General features: G+C 55.8%; 1 protein-coding gene across 1 annotated transcript; it reads right to left on the bottom strand.

Annotated features, from left to right (window-relative positions):
* Nucleotides 1-23,091: 23,091 nt before the first annotated feature.
* SIX1 (SIX homeobox 1) lies at nt 23,092-25,335 on the bottom strand. The gene is made up of 2 exons (XM_029079213.2): nt 24,704-25,335; nt 23,092-23,553 (listed from the first exon to the last, which is right to left on the bottom strand). Exons 1-2 carry the CDS (start codon nt 25,261-25,263, stop codon nt 23,268-23,270), a joined length of 846 nt encoding a protein of 281 aa, XP_028935046.1. The 5' UTR covers nt 25,264-25,335; the 3' UTR covers nt 23,092-23,267.
* Nucleotides 25,336-26,917: the final 1,582 nt, after the last annotated feature.

Here is a 26,917-nt window from a genome sequence, read left to right as displayed (position 1 = left end):
ACTGATTGAGGAACAGTGGTCCACTGGCCACACTTTAAAATGAGGGAGAAGGGATGTGCTTTGGAATCAGCAGGGAGAAAGGGGAAAATGAAACCTGGGTTGGTTCTAGGCCTCTCTAGAAAGCTTCAGTAGGGTAGTGACAACTTTTGCCAAGGCCCTAAAATTACCTAGGGACATTTTATCCGACTTGACCTGGGAATCAGAGGACCTGATGCTTGACCTGACCTTGGGCAAATCACTTAATTTCTCTGTGTCACAGTTTTCTCATCTGTCAAATGGGGATTAAATACCTGTTCTCTCTCCTCTTTAGAGTATGTGACGCACGCGGGACAGGGACTGTGTCCCACCTGATTATCTTGTATCTGCCCCAGTGCTTAGTACTAAGCACAGTGTTTGGAAGATATTAACAACAAATACTACCAGTAGTATTATATTCTATCATATAAATTTTTATAATATCATATAATAATAATGTAAAAACTACCAACACAGAGTCCACTGGGAAAATTTCAAATGGAGAGGCAGAATGCCCTCCATTCAATTTCTTATCGGTCCCTGCCTAATTTCCCTTAGTTTAATCCTGCTACCTTTGCGCCCTTTGGATGTGTGAATTCTCATATGCCAAATGCCCTCAGATAAGCACCTCCTTAGGAGGTAGAGTGGCATCCTGAAATCATCGGGATCTTCCTCTCCTTCCTTCCACTCCCCCATCTCTCGCTTTCTCTTTTCCTTCCCTTCTCTCTCCCCCTCCACTCTCCACTCTGCTTCTATTTTCTCTCCTCGCACTGTCCTCTGTCTTCTCTCTCTCTCTCTCTTTTCTTTCACTGCGACTCCTTTCCCTGGCTTCTCCTCCCTTTCTCTTAGCACACGCAGACCAAGAGCATGAACTCCAGGCCGCAGCCCCTATTTGCCAGACTGCAGGACAGTCTGTTCTGCTTCACTTCTGAATTGTGAAACTGTTTCACCAGGGGCTCAGTCTCTCCGAGTTCACTCTTTAATTCTTCCATCACAAGCTTGGCTCTGAGCACGCTGGGTAGGAGGCCTTCTGAAATTAAAAGATCGACGACCTGCAGATAGGATTCTATGTACTAGGGGACTACTTCTGTTTTGAAATGAAGCTGCACACTTCAGTTGGGCGTATACATCCCTTGGGGCTTTTCAGCCACATATAAACTCAGTCAGTCAATGGTATTTCTTGAGTGGGTACTGTTGGCAGAGCACTGTATATTAAATACTTGGGAGAGTGCAGTGCAACAGAAATAGCAGACACATTCCCTGCCCATAACGAGCTTACACAAGGGTGAATTTCACTGGAACTGGTGAAGCCCTGGAGCATGAAGGACAAACACACACACACACACACACAGGCTTTTCCCAGTTTGCTTGCAGGTCTGGAGGCTCAAAGAGCTGTCTCCTACCAAAGGCCAATGCTTCTGGGGAAAGGAGGGAGGGAATTGTCTATACAGGCATCGCTGACTGCAGATAAAACCAGAGTCAGGAATCCCTGCAGTTACTCGCCCACTGTTTCAGGGTGGAGGGAAAACAAAGCAGAATCTCCAGGACCTCAGAGGACCGCCCAGATGTTCACCATGGAAACGCAAGGCACATTTCCCCAGCGGAGGTAGGAGCCGGGTCAAGAAGCAATCAGGAGCGTCTGCAGTTGCATTCCAGCACAGAGGCAGGCGAGCAGGAAATGTGGCCAGGACTAACTTTTCCTTCACTCAACCAGTGGGTCAGAAGTATGCAAAAGAAGGGAGGGCCACTACAAAGAGACTCCTGCCTAGCCAAGGTGTCCAAAGCCTCAGCGTCATCGACCCACAGAAAAGGTGACAACCTGACAACCTGATGACTCTTTAGTGATTATCTTAAAAAAAAGTTAGGGGCTTTGGTTGGCCATTTTCACTGAGTAGTATTTATCGAGCATCTTCTATGGACAGAACACTTGTGCTGAGGGCCTAGTGAGTGTGGAGTGCTGTACTGGACACCTACCCTGTGCAGGATGCTTTTCTGGGTGCTTGTTAGCATAAAATAAAAATAGAAGACATGGTCACTGCCCTCAGGGAAGCATAATTAATGAATGTGGTATTTGCTAAGCACTTATTATGTGCCAGGCACTATACTAAGCGCAGGGGTGGAAACAGATTGGACACACTCCTTGGCCCTCACGGGACATGCGGGAAAGGAGTAGGATGAAGGAGGGCAGAGAAACACACTCTGTATGGGGGACTGGAGTCTGTGGGCTCTGAGGTTAATAGATTTCCTCGCGCTTTACCCAGATCTCTAGATGAGACCTTTAATACCTGGGATCCTGATGGATTTAGATTGAGAAGCAGCCCGGCCTAATGGATAGAAATTATTACCTGGTAGTCAGAAGGACCTGGGTTCTGCCACTTGACTGCTGTGTGACTGGAGCAAGTCATTTTACTTGTCTGTGCCTCAGTTATCTCAGTTGTAAGATGGAGATTTAGACTTGCGAAGCCATGAGGGACAGGGACTGTCCAACCCAATTGCTTGTATCCACTCCGGTGCTCAGTACAGTGCCTGGCACATAGTACGAGCATTTAACCAATACCACAGTTATTGTCATTATTATACCCACTGCTCGCGGGTACCCAGCAAGAAATAACTGTTGTCACAAGTTAAGAAGCAGTGAGGACTCACCTGAAACCGAATGGGGGCTGGGCCAGGTGGGGGTGGGGCTGGGGTGAATACTTCCATTTGGACTCCTAACTTTAAGAATCTGTTCCTGCCTTTGAAGGGAAAAAGCCGAGGGAGGGTGTCAATCAGCGGCTCAGTGGAAAGAGCCTGGGTTTGGGAGTCAGAGGTCGTGGGTTCTAATCCCATCTCCACCATATGTCAGTTGTGTCCCTTCTCTGGGCCTCAGTTAACTCATCTGTAAAATGGGGATGAAGACTGTGAGCCCCACGTGGGACAACCTGATTACCTTATATCTACCCCAGTGCTTAGAACGGTGCTTGGTACATAGTAAGCGCTTAACAAATGCCACCATTACTATTATTATTTTAGTTGGTCAGTCAGTCAATCACATTTATTGAGAGTTTACTATGTGCAGAGCACTAGGCGCTTGGGAGAGTACAATATAGCAATAAACAGACGCAGTCCTTGCTCACAAGGAGATTACAGTCTAGAGGGGATGAGGCTGGCACGACGCAGGGGGTTTCTGAAGTCATCAAATCGAAGAGATCTTGTAAAATGGAAAATTAACCTCCCACCCTCCACTCCCACTCTCCCCGCCCCTGGCCACCAGTGACACCCCCAGTCTGCTTCCTCAAGATCCTCCCCAACCTCCTACTCCAACCTACCGTCCCCGGCCCCCCAGATAGTCACCTTCCTATGGTGAGTTTTCATGAAAGTTGCAACTAACTCCCACGTTGACAGGGACAGGGGCCGGGTTCAATGTCGATACGGTTTTTCGAAAGTCCGAGACCCCGACATCCTCATCTTGGGAGCCTGAATGGCTGTAAAAAAAGTAATTTCCTTGTCGCCTTACTGCGGTAACCCTAAGGTCCCCAAACCCGCTCTTGCGTTTTGGAGGCTCTAGTGGCCAAGGCGATGATTCGAAATTCAAAAGCCAGTACCCTGTAACAATTCCATAATCGTTTTCCAATTCTTAAAATATTAAGCCACACTCCTCTGGCTACTGTATGATCCCTCCAAATGGAACGTTCTTTTTACACTCGGTGAAATTACCGAACGACGGCTTTAGAAAATGCTTCTGGAGGTGGCAGAGTTGTAGCACGAACTAGGCTCCCCCGAACTTGGAGTCTTGTAATGGGACGCTGCAATCTAAGGTAGATCAATTAAATAGTTAGTTGGTGGGCAAGCCATCCCAGAAACACTGTGTGACCAGGAGCCCCACTCTCTCATCTCCCTTCTCCCCCGGCCCAAGCTGGTCATGGCTCTAGGAGAACAATCTTGAGGTCTCTAGTCTGTGGGTAGGGAAGGGCCCTTAGTATAGTGCACTGCAAGCAGTAAATGCTCGATAAATACGATTGATTGAACGATTGATTGATCGGGATGCCATCATCATCCTCGCCCGAGGGTTGTGAGGAGTTGGTGAGCATTCCCGAGACAAGCACTGGGGACTGTATCAAGTAGCAAAGGTCAGAGAGGTCAAAGGTCACCCTGGCAACCATGGTTTCCCCAACGATGGCCACTGCAAAGTTCCAATCTTCGGGAGAGCCCTCTCTAGACCCCGAAGACCCTGGGAGGGGTGGGGTAGGGGACAGAGACACACAGAGATACAGAGAGACTTCCTTGGGGGAAAGGGATGTGTCTCCCAAGACCTTAGTACAGTCCTCTGCACTGCACTGCCCAGTTGGCGCTCAGTAAATACCACTGATCGATTGATTGATTGACTGCACCCTGTGGCCGGCACAGAAACGAGGTGCTCCCAAGAATCACCCCGACATTTCTCCACCTCCTGATCCCCAGCTTCCCTTTCCCCATTGGCCCCCCCCACTCCTCCATCTTCCCCTTTCCTACTCCAGGAAGGTAGGAGGAAGAGAAGCAGCGTGGCTTAGTGGAAAGAGCACGGGTTTGGGAGTCAGAGGTCACGGGTTCGAATCCCGGCTCCGCCACGTGTCAGCTGCGTGACCTTGGGCAAGTCACTTAACTTCTCTGTGCCTCAGTTACCTCATCTGTAAAACGGGGATGAAGACTGTGAGCCCTAAGTGGGACAACCTGATTACCCTTGTATCTACCCCAGCGCTTAGCGCACAGTAAGCGCTTAACAAATACCAACATTATTAGGAGAAGGAAAGGAGGAGGAAGAGGAGAAAGAAGGGAGGAGGAGGAGGAAGGGATGGAACCAGAGCCAAGGATTCAGGGCGAGGAACCCGCGCGGGGGCCGCCTGAGGCTGCCGCGGGGCAGCAGCGCCACCGTGTGGGGAAAGCGAGAAAGCTCCGGGGCCCCGATGGCCGGAGCCGCTTCCGACCTCGGAGGTTCTGGAGCCGCTTGCAGAGCGCAGACTGTTGCGAAAAACGCTACACAGAAGCAGGGTGGCTCAGTGGGAAGAGCCCGGCCTTGGGAGGCAGAGGTCATGGGTTCTAATCCCGACTCCACCACTTGTCAGCTGTGGGACTTTGAGCAAGTCACTTCCCTTCTTTGAGCCTCATCTGTGAAAGGGGGAGCAAGACTGTGAGCCCCACGTGGGAAACCTGATCACCTTGTATTCCCCCGCCCCCAGCGCTTAGAACAGTGCTTTGCACATAGTTAGCGCTTAACAATTGCCATCGTGGTCATGGGGTCCAATCCTGGCTCTGCCACCTGGCAGCTGTGGGACTGTGGGCAAGTCACTTCACTTCTCTGTGCCTCAGTTCCCTCATCTGTAAAACGGGGATTAAGACTGTGAGCCTCACGTGAGACAACCTGATTAGCCTGTATCTATCCCAGCGCTTAGAACAGTGCTCTGCACATAGTAAGCGCTTAACGAATACCAACATTATTATTATTATTATTACACACGTTCCCTGCCCTCAAGGAGCTTTATGAGCTAAAGAACAGACGGCCAAAATGATTTATAAATAGGGGGAACAGGAGAAAACACAAAGATGTCGGGATGAAATCGCTGAATAAGAAATAGACAAAACATTCATTCATTCAATCGTATTTATTGAGCGCTTACTGTGTGCAGAGCACTGTACTAAGCGCTTGGAAAGTGCATTCAGCAACAGATAGAGACAATCCCTACCCGCCAACGGGCTCACAGTCTAGAAGGGACTGTACAGATATGCAAGTGTACATACGTAAGTGATGATTACGGGAACAGAGAATCAATCAATGGTATTTATTTAGCGTTTACTGGCCGCAGAGCACTGTACAAAGCACTTGGGAGAGTTGGTAGACATATTCCCTGTCCACAGTGAGCTTACAGTCTAGAGGGGGAGACAGAAATTAATATAAATGAATAATTTATAGGTAAATTCGGTGTGGGGAACACAAGTGCTAAGGGCGGCTGCTGGGTTGATGGGACTGGAGTCTTGTGAACTCTGGGAAGGGCTTCTGGAGAAGGAGGAGACGAGACTTGGAAGGACTCTCCCACTGAGGACTGCGGACGAGCCTCAGGCTTCAGAGGCCCGTACCCACCGTGAGCACAGAGAGGTGGGTTTTAGTGCTGCCGGTTTGCGCCGTGCAACTTGCACTCTCTCACTTTGAGCACTGTGCTCCTTTTGGGGCACGGAGGGCAATGAGTGAGCAGGAGGGAAAGAGTGCAGTGCTCGGCCAAGGGCGCACAAACGTTTTTTCACTTGCCAGAGCCACTGATGGCCATAGGGACCGTAGGACCCGGGAGACGGTCACTCACTCGGGAATTCTGCTGGGCCTGTTCAACTCACAGAACCGCCTAGGTGGTTCTTTGCTCAGGAAATTCGACTGCTAATGCCCACTCCCAGGAGACAGAACCGGGACTAGAGATGAGAAGCAACAGGAGGTGAGAAGCAGCGTGGTGTGATGGACGGAGCACAGACCTGGGTGTCAGAAGGTCACGGGTCCCAGTCCTGGCTCCGCCACTCATCTCCCATGTGACCTGGGCAAGTCGCTTCACTACTCCGTGCCTCAGTTACCTCATCTGTAAAATGGGGATTGAGGCTGTGAACCCAGCACGGGACAGGGACTGTGTCCAACCTGATTTGCTTGTAACTACCCGGCACTTCATACGGTGCCTGGTACATAGTAAGGGCTTAACGAATACCACAGTTATTATTATTAGGTGCTTACTATATTCTGTAACTTGGCTGCCTTCTAGCTGTCCCACCCATTTCGGCAGTGGGATGGGGGTCACCATCAATCAGTCAATCAAGGGCATTTATTGAGCATTTACTACGTACAGAGCACTGTACTAAGTGCTTGGGAGAATACAACAGAATTAGCTTACACATTCCCTACCCATAATAAATTTACAGTGTAGAGGGAGATGACTGAGGTCCAACGAAAATTTGCCAAGATGCTTTGAGATAGGTGCATGAGCAGGGCTCGGCAAACAGGGAAAAAGCTTGACCTAGGGATACAGCACGGGTCTGGGAGTCAGAAGGACCTGCGTTCTAATCCTTACTCTGCCACTTGTCTGCTGGGTGACCTTGGGCAAGTCACTTTACTTCTCTGTGCCTCAGTTACTTCACCTGTAAAATGGGGATTAACACTGCGACCCCAATGTGGGATGTGGACTGTGACCAACCTGATTAGCTTGTATCTGTCCCAGTGCTTAGAACACAATAAAGCGCTTAACGGATACCGTGGGGAAAAAAGATGTAAACTTGCTGCAGAAAACTAGAATGTAAATTCCTTCAGGGCAGGGATTGTATCTGTTTACTCCATTTTACTCTCCCAAGTGCACCCTACACACAATAATCAATACATAAAATTGATCTGATTGGTGCAAATGGCTATCGGACCAGACTGACTGTTACTGTGGAGGAGCTGGTGGGAAAAACAGAATTTGCCCTAAAATTGGTAGCATTTCAGGGTGGAAACCCAGGCAGATAGCAACTTGGATTTGAGGTCAATCCTCAGAGGTCCCAGACCCCTCCTCCTCCTCCACAAGGACCCCCATTCAGGGCTCCTCCCCTTCCCAGTCAATATGGCTGCAGATTTGAGTGTCCGGGAGAACTGGGTTTAAGGAAGAAAACTCAGGTCCCAGAGCGGTGATGCGGGGGGAGCTCTAGGTCCCGAAACCACTCGTTGCAAGTCTCTGGTTCCCCTTCTGCAAGAGATATTTGGCTGGAAAAGAATTAACTGAAAGAGGGAGAAGTGGGAAAAAGAGTGATACACTTATTCACTCTTATTCTTTGAAAGGGCAGCTGTCCTGGGAAAAGAGCAGGGATTGGGAATCAAGAGGCCTGAGGGTTCTAATCCCAGCTCTGCCATGATTTGCTGGGTAATCTGTGACAAATCATTTAATCTTTCTGGGCCTCAGTTTCCTCATCTGTAAAATGGGGATGATAATCCCTGCCTCTCCCAACTTTGGAGGGTTGTTCTCCCGAACAGAAGATAAAAGAAAATCATCAAACAAATTCAAGGTCCAGTGGTTATTATTCTCCAGGGTCTTGACTTGGACCTCTCCATTTCTTTTTCTTTCAACTGCCCTCTGAGAGTCTTCCAGGCAGCAGAAAGACAGACAGTTTGCATCTTGCCACCTGCAGTCTGCTTGTCTAGGGATGCTTTTGCTCTGACTCCTCGACCCAACCCTGCCCCCGTCCACTAATGGTGTTGAAATCAATCCAAAGTGAACTTGAGAAAACAAATCGACCCTTTGAGAAGCCGCCTGGAAATTGGTCAGATCAAGCAATCAATCAGTGGTATTTTTTGTGCCCAGAGCGCTGTAACCTGATGTGGCGATCGCTTTACAGAAAATCAGCTTGTCTGTGTGGGATCTTAGAAACCACTGGACCATCCTCTAGTGGCCAAGCCAAAGGGCTAAAAGGGTTACCCAAGAGTCGGTGCTGTCTGGCCTGTGGCCTAGCTCCTCCTGCTACTTTGCTCTTCAGCCCCACCACCTCGCTGCCCTAGTGCTCCAAAATTCCAGCCTGGCCAGCCTGGGTGTGGAGACGATGAGTTGGAAGAGGTGACGGAGAGTGGGAAAGTACTGTCATTTCCCCTGTCAGTTGCAGCCGGAGCTTGCAGCGGAGCATGAAGATGGTATGCGTGCACGTGGACAGAAGGGCGAGTGAAGATGTGAGAGGCCATGTGAGTGGACGTGTGAGCGATCAAGTGAGCAGGTGGATAAACGGGCACGTGAGTGGGCGTGTGAGCAAGTATTAGGATTCTATGGCCTGACAAGCTTGATTAACAATGTGGCCTAGTGGATATAGCCCAGGCCTGGGAGCCAGAAGGAGCTGGGTTCAAATCCTAGCTCTGCCACTTGTCTACAGTATGACCTTAAGCAGGTCACTTCACTTCTCTGTGCCTCAGTTACTTCATCTGTAAAATGGGGATTAAGACCGTAAGCTCCATGTGGTATAGGAACTTGTCTCTATCCCAGCGCTTAGTACAGTACTTGACACATACTAAGCGCTTCACAGATGCTTCCGTTATCATTCCTGTCTTGCTCCTGGGTTTGGACTGAAACACATCCAGTGGGGTAGGCCATGGAGCCAGTGCCTAGGGGGTTTAGGGAGTTGCATGTTCTAGCCTTCGGGTCACCCCTCCCACTGCCTCCCCTCCCTTGAAAACCAAGCTGGGACCCCTTTCTTCTGGGAGGGTCTCTTTGGAGTGTGCTCCAATCAGTAGCCGCTTAAAACTGGGGGGGGGGGGGGGGGGGCAGGAGACCACCTGACTCATCCGCCCAGGAACGGCTCAAGTGGGACAGCAGATGAATGGGGCTAAGAGAGGAAGGTATGTGAGGGAGATGTCCCAGTGTTTCAGAATGGTGTTGGGAGAGTAGATCTAAGGTGTCGATCGGGAAGATGTCCCAGTGTTTGGGACTATGGTTGGGAGGAGCAGGTGTAAGGCTAGAAGGAGTCAGTGAGGGAGATATTCCAAGGTCCCCAACTGGGTTCGGGGAAGCAGGGCTAAGGTGGAAGAAATTGAGTGCGGGGAGGATATTCCAATTTTTTAGATTGTGGTTGGGGGGAACAAGTAGAAGGTAAAAGGAGTCAGGAGGGAAGATGCCCCAGTGTCTGAGACGATGGTGCAGGGAAGCGGTGGAAGGAGTTGTCGGGGACGTGCTCCACTGTTTCAGCCTGTGGCTTGGCAGGGCAGGTGGAAGGGAGAAAGAGTGATGGGGTGAGAGGAGGAGGCTCAGACACCTATTTCATCATTTTAACCTGGAGCCAGAGCACGTCCCGAGAAGGGCGATTTGTGTGTACACCTGGACTTTATGGAAACTAGGAGAGAAGAGGCAGGTTGTTATGACAGCCATGCTGACATCTGCTTTGCAGGAGGAGGGGATGTCCTGTTCAGGCCTCCTCTTCCCTGTGATCTCCCCACCCTGACACCGCATTCCCCGGCCCCAGGCACGCCAGCCGCCTTACAGAGGAAATCGGTGAGCTCAAAACTCACGTCCACCATGCAGTGCGCCATGGACTACAGGGTTCCTGATCATCTTAGCCCACATCAATCAGTCAATTTGTATTTATTGAGCACTTACTGTATGCAGATCACTGTACTGAGAGTACAGTAATAATAATAATAATGTTGGTATTTGTTAAGCGCATACTATGTGCAGAGCACTGTTCTAAGCACTGGGGTAGACACAGGGGAATCAGGTTGTCCCACGTGGGGCTCACAGTCTTCATCCCCATTTTACAGATGAGGGAACTGAGGCACAGAGAAGTTAAGTGACATGCCCACAGTCACACAGCTGACAAGTGGCAGAGCTGGGATTCGAACTCATGACCTCTGACTCCAAAGCCCATGCTCTCCACAGAAGCATCCCTGCCCACAAGGAGCTTACAGTCTGAAGGGCAGGGGAGGTGTTAGGCTTAGGGTAGAGGATGTCCAAGGCCAGAGACCTGCAGCCAACGGGATGGGCCCGATGCCCCACCCTGCCTGGATGCTTGAACCCTACCTTTTCTGAGCCAATGCTTGTTATGGAAGTGCCAGTCGTGGGCCCCTTGCAAATAGTTATTGCCCCACATGCCCGGACCAGTGGTAGTCATCAGGAATTCAGATATTTTTTCCTAGTAGTACAACTGGAAGCTCTAACTGGAGGGGATGGAGGAAGTGTCCCCCTGGACTGTAATCTCCTTGAGGGTAGGGACCTTATCTCTTACTCGAGTAAGATCTCTTCCAAGTACTGTGTATTTACTGTGATGAGTATTTGGAAGTGATCAGGGCTCAGTAAATACCCAGTACAACACTCTGCTCCCAGTAGCTGCCGAGTACAGGGGCCTGCACACAGTAAATACGCACCAGGTATTTTAAATAATACTTTAAATACTTTAAATAAATAAATTGAACCGGGGGGGGCGTATAGAACCTATTTGGTAGGGAAAGAAGTGCTAGGAAGTCAGGCAACCTGGATCCCAGCCCTGTTTAGCCTTCGTGTGGCCTTGTACAAGTCACTTAGCATCATCCCTATTTTACATAGGGAAAACGGGACCCAGAGAGGTTGTCATAAACAGCTGTTGCTAGGGTAATGCCATGATGTGTGTGAAAGGCCTCACTACTTCAGGAGAAAGGTGCTTTGGGAATTGAAGGTAGAGAGCTAATTACCCAAACCACTTGGGGCTAGTACCTATTCAGAGTGCTGGAGTTGAGATAACTGACCCCCAGTTAGCTGAATACCTAACCCACCTGACCCCCAAGTTGCTGATACCTACTGTTTTCATGAATTAGTCTGCATTTGGCCAATAATAATAATAATGTTGGTATTTGTTAAGCGCTTACTATGTGCCGAGCACTGTTCTAAGCGCTGGGGGAGACACAGGGGAATCAGGTTGTCCCACGTGCGGCTCACAGTCTTAATCCCCATTTTACAGACGAGGGAACTGAGGCACAGAGAAGTTAAGTGACTTGCCCACAGTCACACAGCTGACAAGTGGCAGAGCTGGGATTCGAACTCACGAGCCCTGACTCCAAAGCCCGTGCTCTTTCCACTGAGCCACGCTGCTTCTCAAGGCATGAGGGTGACACCCTAGGCAGTGTGGCCTAGTGGAGAGAGCATGGGTTGGGACCCAGAGGACCAGGATTCTAGTCCTAGCCCTGCCGGTAATGCTGCGTTACCTTGCTCAAGATCATTTGATCTCAATCGACCTCAGTTTCTTCCTTTGTATAATGGGCTAAGGTTGGTGGCTGTAAAAAAATACCAGTATTTCTTACTTAGACTGTGAGCCCCCATGTGGGACAAAGACTCCTGCCATCTGTGCTAAGTGTATTATATCAACTCCAGCACTTGGCACAACACCTGGCAAGTGCCGCCTAATAGATACTGTAATTATTAGTGAATTAAAGAACTGGAACTATCTATAATAATAATAATAATAATGACTGTGGTGTTTATTAAGCCCTTATTATGAGAAGCAACATGGCATAGTAGATAGAGCACAGGCCTGGGAGTCAGAAGGTCAGGGGTTCTAAACCCAGCTCTGCCACTTGTCTGCTGTGTGGCCTTGGGCAAGTCACTTGACATCTCTGTGCCTCAGTTACCTCATTTGTAAAATGGGGATTGAGGCTGTGAACCCTATGTGGGATAGGGACTGTGACCAACCTGATTTGCTCGTATCCACCCCAGTGCTTAGTAAAGTGCCTGGCACATAGTAAGTGCTTAATAAATAGTATCATTTATTATTATTACTATTAGCCAAGCACTATTCTAAGAGCTGGGGTAGACACAAGGTAAACAGGATGGACACGGGCCCTGTCTCACATGAGGCTCACAGTCTCAATCCCCATTCTCCAGATGAGGTAACTGAGGCCCAGAGAAGTGAAGTGAGTTGCCCAAGGTCTCAGCAGACATGGGTCAGAGCTGGGATTAGAACCTGTCCGTTATTAGAACGGGACTAATTTCCCTCAAGACTCATTGCGGCCAGGAAACGTGTCTACCAACTCTGTTCTTTGCCTCTCCCAAGTGCTTAGTACAGCGCTCTGCACCCCGTAAGCGCTCAATAAATACGATCGATTAAGTGATTGAGTTGAGAAAGGAGCAGGGGCCAGCGAGAGGAAGGCCGGTCCGTCAGCAGGGGGCGCCCTCGCTCAAGGCTGCGCACCGCCGCTCCCCCGACCCTGGGAAAATTATTCTGGGAAAATTCTGGGAAAATTCTGGGAAAATTCTGCTCCCCGAGGTCGATGCAGTGCGGCCAAGCCGGGCCTCAACCGAAGCCGTCGCTCAGCAGAAAATATGGGCCTTCCTCTGTCGTCTTCTGCCGCAGCGAGGGGTCTGGCTGGACAGAATCCCTGGGAGTGGGGGACGGTGCAGGAGGGGCGAGGGAGAGGAGAACCCAGGTAGCCACCGCCCCTGGCCCCTCTCCAGCCGGCTCGCGTGCACCTTTCATTTGCAAAGGCAAATCGGGGGCCACCGGAGCGGAGTGGCCGGGAAGCAGCAGCCGAGGCGATGCTTGGACGGGCCCGACAGAGCTCCACCCCACACCAGCCCAATTTCCAACCAGGTTGTTAAGACGAGAGAGCTCAAGGGATCCTCTTCCCCCCAGTCCCAACCCCCCTTCAAAAGCAGGCCCAGCATCCCTGCATCCACTTGACCAAACACGGCCCGGAGGGTCCCATTCCTGGCCTAAGGACAATGGGGGGGGTCTCCTTCCCCAGATTGCAAACTCCTCAAGGGCCAAGATCGTGCTTAACAACTGTGTTGACCTGTATTGCACTGTATTAATAATAATCGTGGTATTTGTTAAGCGCTTACTACGTGCCAGGCACTGTACTAAGCCCTGAGGTGAATACAAGCAAATAGGGTTGGGCACGGTCCCTGTCTCACCTGGGGCTCACAATCTCAATCCCCATTTTCCAGAAGGGGTAACTGAAGCCCAGAGCAGTTTAGTGGCTTGCCCAAGATCACCCAGCAGACAAGTGGCAGAGTCAGGCTTAAAACCCATGACCTTCTGACTCCCAGGCCCATGCTCTATCCACTACTCTTCCAAGTGCTCAATAAATAAATAAATAAATTACTTGATGATAGTATTTGTTAAACGCTCCCTATGTGCGAAGCACTGTTCTAAGCGCTGGGGTAGATACAAGGTAATCAGGTTGTCCCACGTGGGGCTCACAGTCTTAAACCCCATTTTACAGATGAGGTAACAGGCACGGAGAAGTTAAGTGGTTTGCCTGAAGACACACAGCTGACAAGCGGCGAAGTCGGGATTAGAACCCACGACCTCCGACTCCCAAACCCGGGCTCATTCTACTGAGCCACACTCCTTCTCGTAAATTGATTGATTGAGTGATTGCCCCCAGCTCTGTTGGAGGGCGAGAGGGAGGTGAGTGTCGGGAAGGATTCTAACCAATCAGTCTCTCAGTGATTATTTATTCGGCGCCCACTGGGAGGGGGAAAAGCAGTGTGATGGACGACTGCGGTCTGAGGGGCCTGGGGGTCACGCGGAAGCCAGGCCCCCGGCCGGGGGTCCTCCTGCTCGAAAGACCCTCGAGGGCCGGGAGTTCACCCAGCCCCCCGCCGAACCCCCTCCAGAGGGCAACGAGCTCGCCCTCCGCACACAGCAGCAGCAACTCTTTCTCCATCTCCTCCTCGTCTCCATCCCCGGCCGGACCACCGAGGAAAAGGAAGGTAACCCTCGGGGTTTGTGTGGGGCCTGACAGGGACGAGGGGAGGGAGTAAAGGGGAGGGGGAAGCGGAGAAGCAACACTGGATCCAGCAGGAAACAATCGCTTAATAATAATGATGGCATTTGTTCATTCATTCATTCATTCAATAGTATTTATTGAGCGCTTACTAATAATGTTGGTATTTTGTTAAGCGCTTACTCTGTGCAGAGCACTGTTCTAAGCGCTGGGGGAGATACAGGGTCATCAGGTGGTCCCACGTGAGGCTCACAGTTAATCCCCATTTTACAGATGAGGGAACTGAGGCACAGAGAAGTGAAGTGACTTGCCCACAGTCACACAGCTGGCAAGTGGCAGAGCCGGGATTCGAACCCATGACCTCCGACTCCCAAGCCCGGGCTCTTTCCACTGAGCCACACTGCAGAGCATGGGCAGAGCACTGTACTAAACGCTTGGAATGTACAAATCGGTAACAGATAGAGACAGAACCTGCCCTATGACGGGCTTACAGTCTAATTGGGGGAGACGGACAGACAAGAACGGGAGCAATAAATAGACTCGAGGGGATGAACAGCTCATTCAGACAATAGCAAATAAATAGAATCGAGGTGATGTACATCTGATTAACAAAATAAATAGGGTGATGAAGATATATACGGTTGAGCGGACGAGTGCAGCGCTGAGGGGATGGGAAGGGAGAGGGGGAGGAGCAGAGGGAAAGGGGGGGAAAGAGGGTTTATCTGCGGAGAGGTGAAGTGGGGGGTAGAGGGAGCAGAGGGATAAGGGCTTACTATGTTAAGTAAGTTACTATGTTAAGCGCTTACTATGTACAAAGCACTGGGGGGATTCAAGGTGATCAGGTTGTCCCACGTGGGGCTCACAGTCTTAGTGCCCCTTTCACAGACAAGGGATCTGAGGCACAGTGAAGTGACTTGCCCAAAGTCACACGGCTGACAAGTGGTAGAGCTGGGATCTGAACCCATGATCTCTGACTCCCCAGCCCGTGCTCTTTCCACTGAGCCACGTTGCTTCTCTGCAGCTTAATGATATGCAGATGAGGAATCTCGGCCCCGCATTCTTTTACACATGTCCCGTGCTGATGATGTTGATAACAATAACGATAATAATAGTATTAAGCGCCTACTATGTGTCAAGCAGTGTTCTAAGTGCGGAGGTAGATACAAGCTAATCAGGTCGAACAGTCACATGAGGCTCACGGTCTTAATCCCTATTTTACAAATGAGGTAACCGAGGCCCCGAGGCGTTCATTGACTTGTCCAGGTGATATTACCACAGGGTGGTAGTCATAATAATAATATTATAATTTTTAAAATATTAGCATTGGTAGGGAAGTGGAGGGCCAGAGTCTGGCTTGATTGTCCACTCTTCCCCGGACTCTGCTATTCCATTCCACCCCCATCCCCAACTGCTTCCCTTTGCTGGGAAAACCCAGGTTGCTCATTCCCAAGCTTTCAGTTCCCAAGTCCAGTTGGAACTTCTTTCTGGGAGAAACGGAAAAAATTCCACAAGCCAGAGAGTGCGGGTGCCCTACAGGGCTGAGCGTGAGCACTTAGCACAAAGCACTGTACTCTGTGTGTAAGTGTTTGTGTGTGTGTGTGTGTGTGCTCATGCATGGGTGTGTACTCAGGAGTCAGAAGACCAGAGTGTAGTCTCAGCTGGGCAATGGGCCTACTACTTGACCTTGGTCACATACCCTGTCTAGGCCTCCATTTCCTTATCTATAAAATGGGAATAAGACCAAGGATTTTGAACATCGCTAGGGACAGGACGGTGTTCAAATCGATTTCCTTGTAGCACCCAAGCATCAGTAGAGTCACATGCACACTGTAAATGCTCGGTAAAGGACAGGACTAAACAAATGGACTTAATTTGGAGGCTCAACATTGTTCCCCGTGTTCCATGAACCTAGAAATGCAGGATGGGTTTTTGTTGTTGCTTCCAGAATTTCAACTCCAGAATTTCAAACTGGAATTTGTTTCCTTAGTGAGTAAAGCAGCGGTGAGTCTTCTCTGAACCTGTGAAATCCATGACTAGTTGCTTACTGACTCCCAAACTAAAAGTGAAAATTGTCAAGTTGTTTGCCGGATGGGAACAATTGGAAAAAAAAATATGGCTGTCCTGAGGAGACAGTGAAGTTCACCTAAGGAGAGTGAATGTAGCTGAAGAGATCAGTGCTGGGCCAAGTTGGGCATACCTTGCCCCTTGTATTGTTGGTACTTAATATTTGTAGTACGTAGCACTTTGTCTTTTGTCTCCTTGTCGCTCTTTCCATAGGAAGTCTCTGCTCAGAGAGCTTTCTTGTGGCAGTGGCCCACACAGGCCAGTCCTCAACAGATGACTCCCAATTTTCAGTTCTGTTGAAAGCCTTGTCTAAAGCTTTATTTTACCTTGTCTGTCTTTAAAACTGAAGAAAATGGGGGAAGCTGAAATAAGAGGTTCCAAGAGGTAGAATCGATCAAGCAGTCGATCAATCAGTGGCACTTACTGAGTGTTTACTGTGTGCCCGGCACTGTAATAATAAGAGTGGTATTCGTTAAGCGCTTACTACGTATGAGTCAAGCACTGTTCTTAGCGCTGGGGAAGGTACAAGATAATCAGGTCAGATACAGTTCCTGTCCCACATGGGGGTCACAATTTAAGTAGGGGAGAGAACTTTTATAGATGAAGTAACTGAACCACAGAGAAGTGCCCAAGGTCACCCAGCAGTCACGAGGCAGCGTCAGAATTAGAACCCGGTTCCTCGGACTCCCAGGACCGTGCTCTCCCCGTTCAGCCACTCGCCTTCACTCTACTTAGCACTTGGGGGGAGAACAATGTAACAGTGTTAGACATGTTCCCTGCCCACAAGGAGTTTACAGTCCAGAGGGGGAAGCGGACATTAATTGAAATAAGTAAATACAAGGTCCTAATACAAGGCTAAGCACACAATAAGCACTCAATAAATTCCATCGATGATCATAAAGTAGGGCTATGTACATAAAAATCTTTGTACATAGAGTGACTTGGCTGAGGGCACACAGCGGCTCAGTGAAAGGGCTGGGCCTGGAACGTGGGACTCGGGCTGCCAAAAACCGCTCTTTTTTCCACTAGGCCACACGGCCTACCGGGACAAACTACCCAGGCCCAGCTATCCCTTCCCCCCCCCCCCCCCCCCCCCCCCCCGGCCTCCGCTTCGGAGTTGATGATTTCTCCATTGCCGGCAGGCACTGAGGGTTTTCACGAGAGAAGAGAGTTAAATCCGGGATGGCGCCCACACCCCCCCATCCTTATGGGGGCTGGGAGGCCGTGGGGCCGGTCCCGCGTGGCTCGGTCCTGCGTGGGGCCGGTCCTGCGTGGGGCTGAGCACTGGGAACTTCTCCTTTGGCCTTCTCCCTGGCCGGGACGGTCGTCTTTTCCCCCCCCCCCCCCCACCCCACCCCCTTCCCGGCCCCCAGCCCCCGGCCCCAGCTGGACTCCCCCGCTCTCCCCTCTCCGAGGCTGCTTGGAGTCTTTGTGCTCGCCGGGGCGCCGGGGCGCGGGAGGGATCGCGTTTCCACTTTCATTTCCTGCAGCGTTAGCGGGAACATCCAGGCTGCGCCCCCTCCCCTCCCTTCCCTTCCCTTCCCCCCGCCGGCGGCTCCGGTTTCCGGCCGTCACTCAGCTGCCGGAGGGGCCCCGGGAGCTCCCGGGTCCCCAGGCCCGGGCAGGTGGGCGCCCCGGGGAGCGGGAATGCTAAGGCCGGTCGGTCTTGGACTCGGGTGAACTGGTCGGACCCTTGCCCGGACGGACCCCGGACCGCTTCTATTCCCAGAGGGACGGGGCGGGGGCAGGGGGAGAGAGAGGTTGGCGGTGGGAGGAGGGCAAAGAGGGGGAAAAGAAAGAGCACTGGTGCTCTTGCGTTAACGCTGGGGGCTCTTGCACTGGTGCTCTTGCATTAGCGCTGGGGGCTCTTGCACCGGTACTCTTGCGTTAGCGCTGGGGGTTCTTCTACTGGTGTTCCTAATGTTGGTATTTAAGCGCTTACTAGGCGCAGAGCTCTGTTCTAAGCGCTGGAGTAGATGCAGGGTAATCAGGTTGTCCCACGTGGGGCTCACAGTCTTCATCCCCATTTTACAGATGAGGTAACTGAGGGCCAGAGAAGTGAAGTGACTTGCCCACAGTCACACAGTTGACGAGTGGCAGAGCCGGGATTCGAACCCATGAACTCTGACTCCCAAGCCCGGGCTCTTTCTACTGAGCCACACTGCTTCTCTGACTCCTGTGTTCTTGCGTTAGCGCTGGGGGGCTCTTGCACTGGCGCTCTTGCATTAGCGCGGGGGCAGGGGGAGAGAGAGATTGGCGGGGGGAGAAGGGGAAAAGGGGGGAAAAGAAAGAGGGAGGAGGAGAGGAATGGGGACGAGGAGGAACAGGAGAGGGAGGGATTGAGGTGGGAGAGGGAAGGGGCCGAACATTTAGTACAGTGCCCGAGCGCTCTGTACAGTGCTCCGAACAGAGCGCTCACTAAATTCCACCGATGGATAAGCGAAAGGTTTTGAGGGAAGTCGCCAGGAGATGGACAGGATGGAAAGAAATCCTCCCTGCCTCCTTTCGGAAGAATTCCTCTGTTTATTTTGAAAATAGCCATGGGTTACAGATTCCCACAACTGATTTCCTTTAGACTGGCTCTGTGAGCAGAGTCTCCGCCCTGAGCAATATTATTCTTCAATTAAAGCCCTGAACTCGAATCGAGGAGGAAGCGCGTTGTGTTTATCCAGCATCCGGATGGCAGGGAAAAGACTGTCCGCGTATCTCCGCGGACGGGGACGGGACTGGCTCCCGCGCATCCCACTTCCCAAAGAGACAAGCCGCCAGTCGTTTCCCGGCCGCGTTCCTCTTCCATGTACATGTTCAGCTGGGTTTGTGGGCTGCTACCGTAAACTGATGGCGAAAACGCAGTCTCTGGCGCTGGAGATTCTTTATCGGCGATGGAGCTCTTGCCTTAGCGCGGGGGGCTCTTGCCTTAGCGCGGGGGGCTCTTGCACTGGCTCTGTTGCATTAGCGCGGGGGGCTCTTGCACTGGTGCTCACACGTTAGCGCTGGGGGCTCTCGCATTAGCGCTGTGGACACTTGCGCCGGCGCCGGAGGCTCTTGCACTGAAAAGGCTAAAACTAGAATGTTGTTCTGAAACAAGAAACTCAGAGAGGAGGAGTCGCTTCCAAACCGATCTCAATCTAAAACGAATGACAGGTTAAAAGTTCTGCGCTGTCTTGCCCACTTGACGCTGTCGCATGAGGCCCGGGGGTAGGGTGGGGGGTGGGACCGGATAATTGACGCCTTGCTTTGGGGGGCCGGGGGTTGTCGCGCGGCGGAGACGAGGGGCAGGCGCTGTAGGGGTGGCTCCCCCAGGGCAAACTCGGGCTCTAAATAAATGACTGATTTTTGTCTCCTGCTCGTAGCCTCCCAAGCACCGGGAGGGACACGCTAGTCTTGGCCCCCGGGACCGAGGCCCAGCTCCTTCAGGTGCCCGAGGCGATGGTGGCTCAGTCCCTAATTCCGAATTTAAATCATTTCGCTGATAAGGACCTCGCTCTGTCCTCCGAGCCTGGGAGCATCCCCGAGGGCGGGCTATCAGGGAGGCTGCGGGTCCTCGCCGCGGGGGACCGACCTGCTCCTGTCCCTGGAGGGCCTGGGGGCAGGACCAGTGGCCTGTGCTTCGTTTAGCGGGAAGATGCCGGGCTTGGGCGTCAGAGGACGTGAGTCCTAATCCCGACTCCTCCGCTTGTCTGCTGTGTGACCTTGGCCGAGCCACTTAACTTCTCTGCGCCTCAGTGACCTCATCTGTAAAACGGGGATTAAGACTGTGAGCCCCACGTGGGGCAAACTGATGACCTTGTATCTCCCCCAGCGCTTAGAGTAGTGCTCGGCACATAGTAAGCGCTAAACAAATACCATTATCATTGTCGTTGTTGTTCTGTCGCCTGCGAAGAGCCGCGGGGCTGTGCGGGCGGCGGTGCGGGAGGCCGTGCGGGCTGGGATCCGTCTCACTTCCTCTCTTGCGGTGGGCTGGAGTGACTACCCGGACGGATCAGGGGTGCGGGGCAGAGGTCCTCGGAGGGAGCGGGAGTCCGAAGGCTCGGATCAGGGGTGCGAGGCAGAGCTCCCCGGATGCTTCGGGGGTCATTCCGGGGGTCGGGGGCCGCAGGAGGGGAAGCCCGGGGAAGCCCACGGAGCAGGACGGAGGCGGGGGAAACTTGCAGGCGAAGCTAATCTGCCTGCCGGGAATTTTCCCTCGGCTTCCTTCCCTGGCGCAGGGCGGGGCCTGGAGGGGGTTAAACCTCCAGCCAACTCGCCCACCTGCTCGCCCACCCGGAGCAGGACAGAGCGGTCACCGCCAGGGAAAAGAACGGTCACCTCAGGGAGAGAGCCCTCTGCGTCACCAGCTGGACCGAGGGGTTGGGGGCGGGGGGAATCCGAGTGGGAGTGGGGGTGCCGGGGTGTGAGTGAGAGCCCCGTGGACCCCCGTGCCCCGAGGGTCTGTGGAATGCTTTGGGGATGCATTGCTGTATGGTACTCTCCAAGCGCTTAGTACAGTGCTCTGCGCACAGTTAGCGCTCAATACGTATCAGTGAATGAACCCGCCCCGAGCCGGCGGGGCAGGGCTGTGGGCAAGAATATTCCACCCACGGGGGATCCGGAAGGTCTGGGGCGAAGCCCACGCGGGGTGGGGAGGGACATAGAAAACCAGGTGGCGCGGGGCGGATCCAGATCGGGGCAGGGGACGGGCGGAAGACCAGGGGACAGGGCAGGGCGACAACCAGTCCCCCTGGCCAGGCCCCTTAGGACCCGGCACCGGACAGGCCGGAGCCCGGTCTCTCTGTGCAGCGGGCGCAGTCCCGGGCCGGAGAGACGGTCAGAGGGGCCGGGCCCGGCCGGGATGGGTAACTGACCACTGGTTAGGTCGAAGCCTGCTTTCGAAATGGGCCTCTCCTTGCCAGGAGGGTCGCCAGCCCGCTGGGCCCGCGTTACGCCGAGGCTGCGGAAAGCGGAGGCTGACCTGGCTGGGCAGGGGACGGGTCGGGGCGGACCAAGAAGACTCACCCAAATCGAAGTCATTGGCTTGCGCCAGTCGCCAGGCCAGAAAACGGGGACGGCGTGCCAGCCGACCCGCCCTTCCCGGGCACCCCTTTCGGGGCGCGGGTTGCCAGGGGCGTGGACGTGTAATATGCGCCCCAGACCCCGACCCCCATTTCCCCCTGAGGGCCCGAGACCCACAGGAGAGAAGCCCAGGCGGCTACGGGGGAGGGAGAAACCAGGATGGGCTGCCGCCTCCCCAAACACTAACTCCCGGCCGACGCTCCCGCCCCGACTGGGCCTGAAAGTGGTTTGCGGGGGATCGCGGGTGTCATGTTGGGGTTCCTCTGTGTGTGTGTGCGTTCGCGGGCGTTTGTGGGGGGGAAAAGGGGAGGATTGGGGAGCGTTAGCCTTTCCCACTTGCGTCCAGCTCTAGGGCCTTGGGTCTGTCCAGAAACAGCAGTAACTGGGTCCAAGGCCTGCGACTTTCCCCGGGCCCTGTGGGCACCGCTGGTCCCACCCTCTGTCCACGGCCCGGCCACTGGCTCCTAGCCCGAGAGTGGGGGGAGGAGGAAGGGATGAGAAGGGTGAGCCAGAAAGTAAACAGACGGGGCAGAGACGGAAGGACAGACAGGCCGCAGCTGGGCGGACCCAGCGTTAGGGGCACCTCAGGGGCGCTGCGATTCTCGGGGAGTCCCTTCGGACAGGGTGGGGGGGGTGGAGGGTGGTTCCGGGTGGCTTTCGTTCCCGGGAGGCCGCAGACGCGAGGCGGCCGGCGGCGGAGCGGGGTTGGGGTCGCGGGTGAATCCGGGCCGCGGCTCCGGGAGGCCCAGGGCCCCGGCCCCGGGCCCCCTCCACCCCGGCCACACTCCGGCCCACAAGCCGGCAGCCGGGGGCGGATGCGCCATACGATCCCACGGCAGAGCTTCTAAACCACCAAAAACGATGAAAAACGCTGAGTTTCTCCTTTTACCCCACTTGTGACTCAAGCAGGCCCGGCCCTGCTGTCCTGACCTCAGATCTGGAGGAAAACGCGCGCGCGCGCACACATTCAACTCACTCACCTTTCTTTTCCTAAGCACCCTCACTTCCGTGACCTCCAGGGAGTTGAATTCGGGTTGCAGGGATGATGCACTAGGGATGATAGCCGAAATCTTCCCTCCCCGGCCCAACCGACTCCCGGGGCCAGCTCGCCCGCCTCCCCATTGCAAGCTAAAAGCGGGGAACGGCCCGGTTTCTGGACTAGAGTTCGCAGGGCCCCGCGCTAACGGGGAGGTCACTGACGGCCGCAGCAGCCGAGGGCTCGGCGTCCCCTCATCGGTCACCTTCGAAACACCACTCCCCCACCCCCGACACGCACCCCCGGCCCGACCCCGGCCCGACAATCCCGCTACTAATCCTGCCCTGCGTTTGAAACTTCTGCTCCTCGCCCGGGGGGCGGATGGGGGGCAGGAAGAAATCCAGGCACCGAGGCTTCTAATACTGCGTTTTTATTTTTTATTTTAAACTACATCGAAATCTTTTGAACACTAAATATGAAAAAAATGTAAACTTAAGGTTTCCCCTTCCTCCAAAATGCTTTATACACTTCCCCCCCCCCCCCCCCCTTCCTCTCGAGAATTCCAGGAGGCAACCTCCCAATTCCGGGATCTCTCTCTTTTCCTTCTCTCCCTGGCTCTCCCCTTCCCTCCCCTCCTCCTCCCCGGGCCGGGGTCTTCATAAATAAATCTGAAGGGCACGCAGGCGCACAGCTCCAGTCCGTGTGTATTTCCAAGGGCGCTGGGCTGGGGCTCTGCCCGGCTCCCCCGGCCCTGGGGGAGGGGAGGGCGAGGGGTGGGACGGGGTAGGGGGGCAAGGGGTCAGTGCGCTGGGGAGGGGCGGGCCTGGGAGTGCCAGGGCTGCTGTCGGTTGGGTTTCTTGGGGGGTGGGGAAAGGTGGGGGTTGAAGAGCCCTTCCCACTTGCGTCCAGCCCTTGGGCCTCCCGGCCCGTCTGTCCAGTGTCCCCGGCAGCCCTGGCCGGGCCCCTGCTCTAAGAGCCCAAGTCCACCAGGCTGGAGGTGAGGGGTCCGAGCAGCGAATCTTGGAGCTGGTGCCCTTGGAGGCTGTGGCCGGTCTGCGTGGCCGTGAGGCCGCTCAGGGTGTAATTGGGGCCCCGGCCGTGGGCCAGGCTGTCCTGCAGCAGCAGGACCGAGTTCTGGTCGGGACTCTGTGGCGGGGAGAACTCCTCTTCCGAGCTGGACATGAGCGGCTTACCCCCGTCCAGGGGGGACAGTTGGTTCTGCTTGTTGGACGCGTTACTGTTTTCAGTGTTTTCCCTGGGAAACAGGACGACACCCACGGTTAAAGAAAGTGAGCGGGGGACGCGCGGGGAGGCGGGGCCGTGGTGAAATCGGTCCGGCGCCCAAACCCGGGGATCCTCCGCTCCCTCCCCTCCGGACTCGGCCCCGCGGGCCCCGAGGAGGGCGTCGCGGTCGAAAGGTCCCCGCCAAGCTCCAAGAAGGGTCGTGGCGGGGAGAGGGGGCGGCCTGGCCCGGAAACTATTCCGCCAGGCCCCGGCAGAGTGTGACCGAACCCCCCTCCCCGGGCCCAGGCCCCGGGCGGGAGTTTACACCCAAGTGGGGAGAGGCCGGCGGCAGACAGACGAGAAGGGGTGGGAGCAAGGCCCAGGAGGGCAGGAAGCTAGAAAAGGGGGGGGGGGGGGCAGGAGGCGGGCGGGCCCTGAGCGGCGCCCCTCTAGGGCCGCGAGCCTGCGGGACCCCCCAGAAGGGCCGGCCTGGGCCCGGAGGATGGGGAGCGGGGGAAGGTCCGGAGGTCCCGGGGATGCGGGCCGGCCTCGCTCCCTGGCGCGTCCTGCGGGCCCGGGGACCGGCCGTGGCCCTGGGCCCGGGACGGACGAAGGATGGGGGAGGTGGGTCGGGGGAAGGGGAGAGGAGGATCTACGCCGGCAACCCCCTCCCCCTCCGGCCGCAGAGCTCTGCCGGACGGGGGACAAACGTCCCGCAAACTAACCCGCCCCAGCGCCGCCGGAGGCCAAGGGAGACGGCCGCAGGCCTCCGCGCCCGGGCCCCGCCGATGGCGGCCCCGCTCCGCACGATCCCGCAAGCCCGGGGCGGGGGGATCCCCCAGGGGCACCGAGAAGTCGGAGGAGGGGGGATAAGTCGCTTTCACGGAAAAAACAAGGGAACGTGGGGGAGGGAGGATGAAGAGCCCGCCGCCTCCTCTCCGCCCCGAGATGACCCTCGCCTCGGATCAAAACCCACGCGCGGTTTGCAAGGGCCTAGGCCGGGGTCTGGAGGAGGGGAGGCTCCCCGGGCGTCCTTCCGGGATGAAGGACGTCCCCGTCCCCCCCCCACCTCGATGGCACCCACGATGGAAAAAAAGGAAAATCCCTGGAAAGGGGCGACTGGGGGGGGGGGGGGGGGCGGACCCTCTCCCCGCGCCCCGGCCCGCCGGGCCCCGCCTCACCTCTCCTTGGCCTCGGCCGCCCGGTCGCGCTGCCGCCGGTTCTTGAACCAGTTGCTGACCTGCGTGGTGGTCAGCCCGGTGGCCTCGGCCAGCTCCCGCTTCTCGCGCGGGGACGGGTAGGGGTTGTGCGCGTACCACTCCCGCAGCACTCCGCGGGACTTCTCCTTGAAGCAGTAGCTGGTCTCCTCGCCGTCCCAGATGGTGCGGGGCAGGGGGAACTTGCGGCGCACGCGGTACTTGCCCACGGCGCCCAGCGGCCGGCCCCGCAGCTTCTCGGCCTCCACGTAGTGCGCCTTGAGCCACAGCTGCTGCAGCTTGGGGTGGTTGGGCGGCGAGAACTGGTGGCCCTCGAGGATCTTGTAGAGCTCGCGGAAGTTGCCCCGGTGGAAGGCCACCACGGCCTTGGCCTTGAGGACGCTCTCGTTCTTGTGCAGGTGGTCGCAGGCCGGCAGGGACCAGAGGAAGCGACCCAGGCGCTCCAGGTTCCCCCCCTGCTGCAGCACCTCGCACACGCAGGCCACCTGCTCCTGCGTGAAGCCGAAGGACGGCAGCATCGACATGGCGCGCGTGGGCGCCCCGCACCCCTCCTCCCCGCACCCCCCGGGGGTGGAAGCGGGGAGAGGCGCGAGCCCCCCGCCCCCCCACGCGGGGGCGGGAAAAAAAAAGGACGGGCCGGTTCCCACGCGCGCGCGTGGGGGTGAGGGCGGTGCGGGGGGGGGTGGGGTGGGGGCGGGGGGGGGTGCGGGGAGGAGGTCGGGGTGCGGGGAGGGGCGCGCGGGAGCGGCGCGAGCTGGGCCGGGTGGGCGCCGCCGGCCGCCGGGAACTTGCTTTCTCTTCTGGCCGCAGCCGGCCTTAAAGCGCCCCGCGGTCCGGCGCGCTGATTGGCTGAGCGCAGCGCCTATCGGAGCCCGGGACCGACGCGCGCCCCCGCCACGGAGGGAGGGAGGGAGGGAGGGAGGGAGGGAGGGAAGGAGGGAAGGAGGGAGGGCAACGCGCGGGGACGAGCCGGACGGCCGCGCGCCCGCCCGCCCCCCGCGCCCGCGCGGGGAGGGGGCGCCCGGGAAGGACTCGGGGAGGGACGGAGAAGGGAGAAGAGGAGGAAGAGAAGGGTGGGAGTCGGCGCGGGCAGGACCGGCAGGGGGCTGGGGGACAGGACGGGGGGCAGCAGGGGAGGAGGAGGGGGGACAGGAGGGGGCAGCAGGGGAGGAGGAGGAGGGGACAGGAGGGGGGCAGCAGGGGAGGAGGAGGGGGGACAGGAGGAGGCAGCAGAGGAGGAGGGGACAGGAGGGGGGCAGCAGGGGAGGAGGGGACAGGAGGGGGGCAGCAGGGGAGGAGGAGGGGGGGACAGGAGGGGGCAGCAGGGGAGGAGGGACAGGAGGAGGCAGCAGAGGAGAAGGGGACAGGAGGGGACAGCAGAGGAGGAGGGGACAGGAGGGGGGCAGCAGGGGAGGAGGAGGGGACAGGAGGGGGGCAAGGAGGGGGGCAGAAGGGGAGGAGGACGGGGGAAAGGAGGGGACAGGAGGGAGGGGGCGACCGGAAGGGTGGAGGGAGGGAATAGGAGGGGGGCAGGAGGAGGGGAGGGAGGGACCGGGGTGGGAGAGGGTGGGATACAGGGAGGGATGGAGGGGCAAGCAAAAGAAGGGGAGGGGGAAGGCCAAGACGGTGAGAGGCCAAGATAGTGGAGGGAGGGGAAAGGACGGAGAGGAATGAGGCTGGGAAAGGCTCCGAAAAGGCCACCAGCGGGAGAGGGGAGAGGAGAAGGAGGATGTTGCGGGAGGAGAGAGAAAAGAGAAGATGGGATGAACAGGGTGGGGGCGGGGGGCGGGGCGGGAGCGAGGGCGAGAGCGGGGGGGAGGGAGGCCCGCCAGGACCCTGCAATTTGAGCTCCTTCTCAAGTGTCACCCAAGGAGGGGACTGAGGCCCATCTCTGCTCGAATCAATGCCTGCAGCCCCCCGGCCCCCCAGACCCGCCCTTTCCCGGTGAGTTCATATTTAATTACCTTAATGCTGGGGATGAATAAATAATGGCTTGATGAATAGCTCCTGGAGCGCGATGAATAATACAGGAAGGGCCGCTGCTCCGGGGGGCGGGGACGGGCGGGGGGTGGGGGAGGCGGCCGCCCGGTCCGGACGACGGGGCCTGGCCGGAGGGTCCCCCCGAGGCGGAGGGAGGGGGTTGGGGTGGACGGTCGAGAGAAGACTGGTTCCGTTTCC

The sequence above is a fragment of the Ornithorhynchus anatinus genome, chromosome 14, assembly GCF_004115215.2.
Source record: "Ornithorhynchus anatinus isolate Pmale09 chromosome 14, mOrnAna1.pri.v4, whole genome shotgun sequence".
NCBI lineage: Eukaryota > Metazoa > Chordata > Mammalia > Monotremata > Ornithorhynchidae > Ornithorhynchus > Ornithorhynchus anatinus.
The sequence above is the reverse complement of the archived record's forward strand: the minus strand, read 5'-3'. Positions and strand labels throughout refer to the sequence as shown.

Bases quoted from the DNA above. Each gene is read 5' to 3' on its own strand.
- SIX1 (XM_029079213.2), bottom strand. From the start codon at position 25,263: ATGTCGATGCTGCCGTCCTTCGGCTTCACGCAGGAGCAGGTGGCCTGC. The intron at 23,554-24,703 runs GTGAGGCGGGGC...CCTGTTTCCCAG, and splicing joins GCGGCCGAGGCCAAGGAGAG to GGAAAACACTGAAAACAGTA.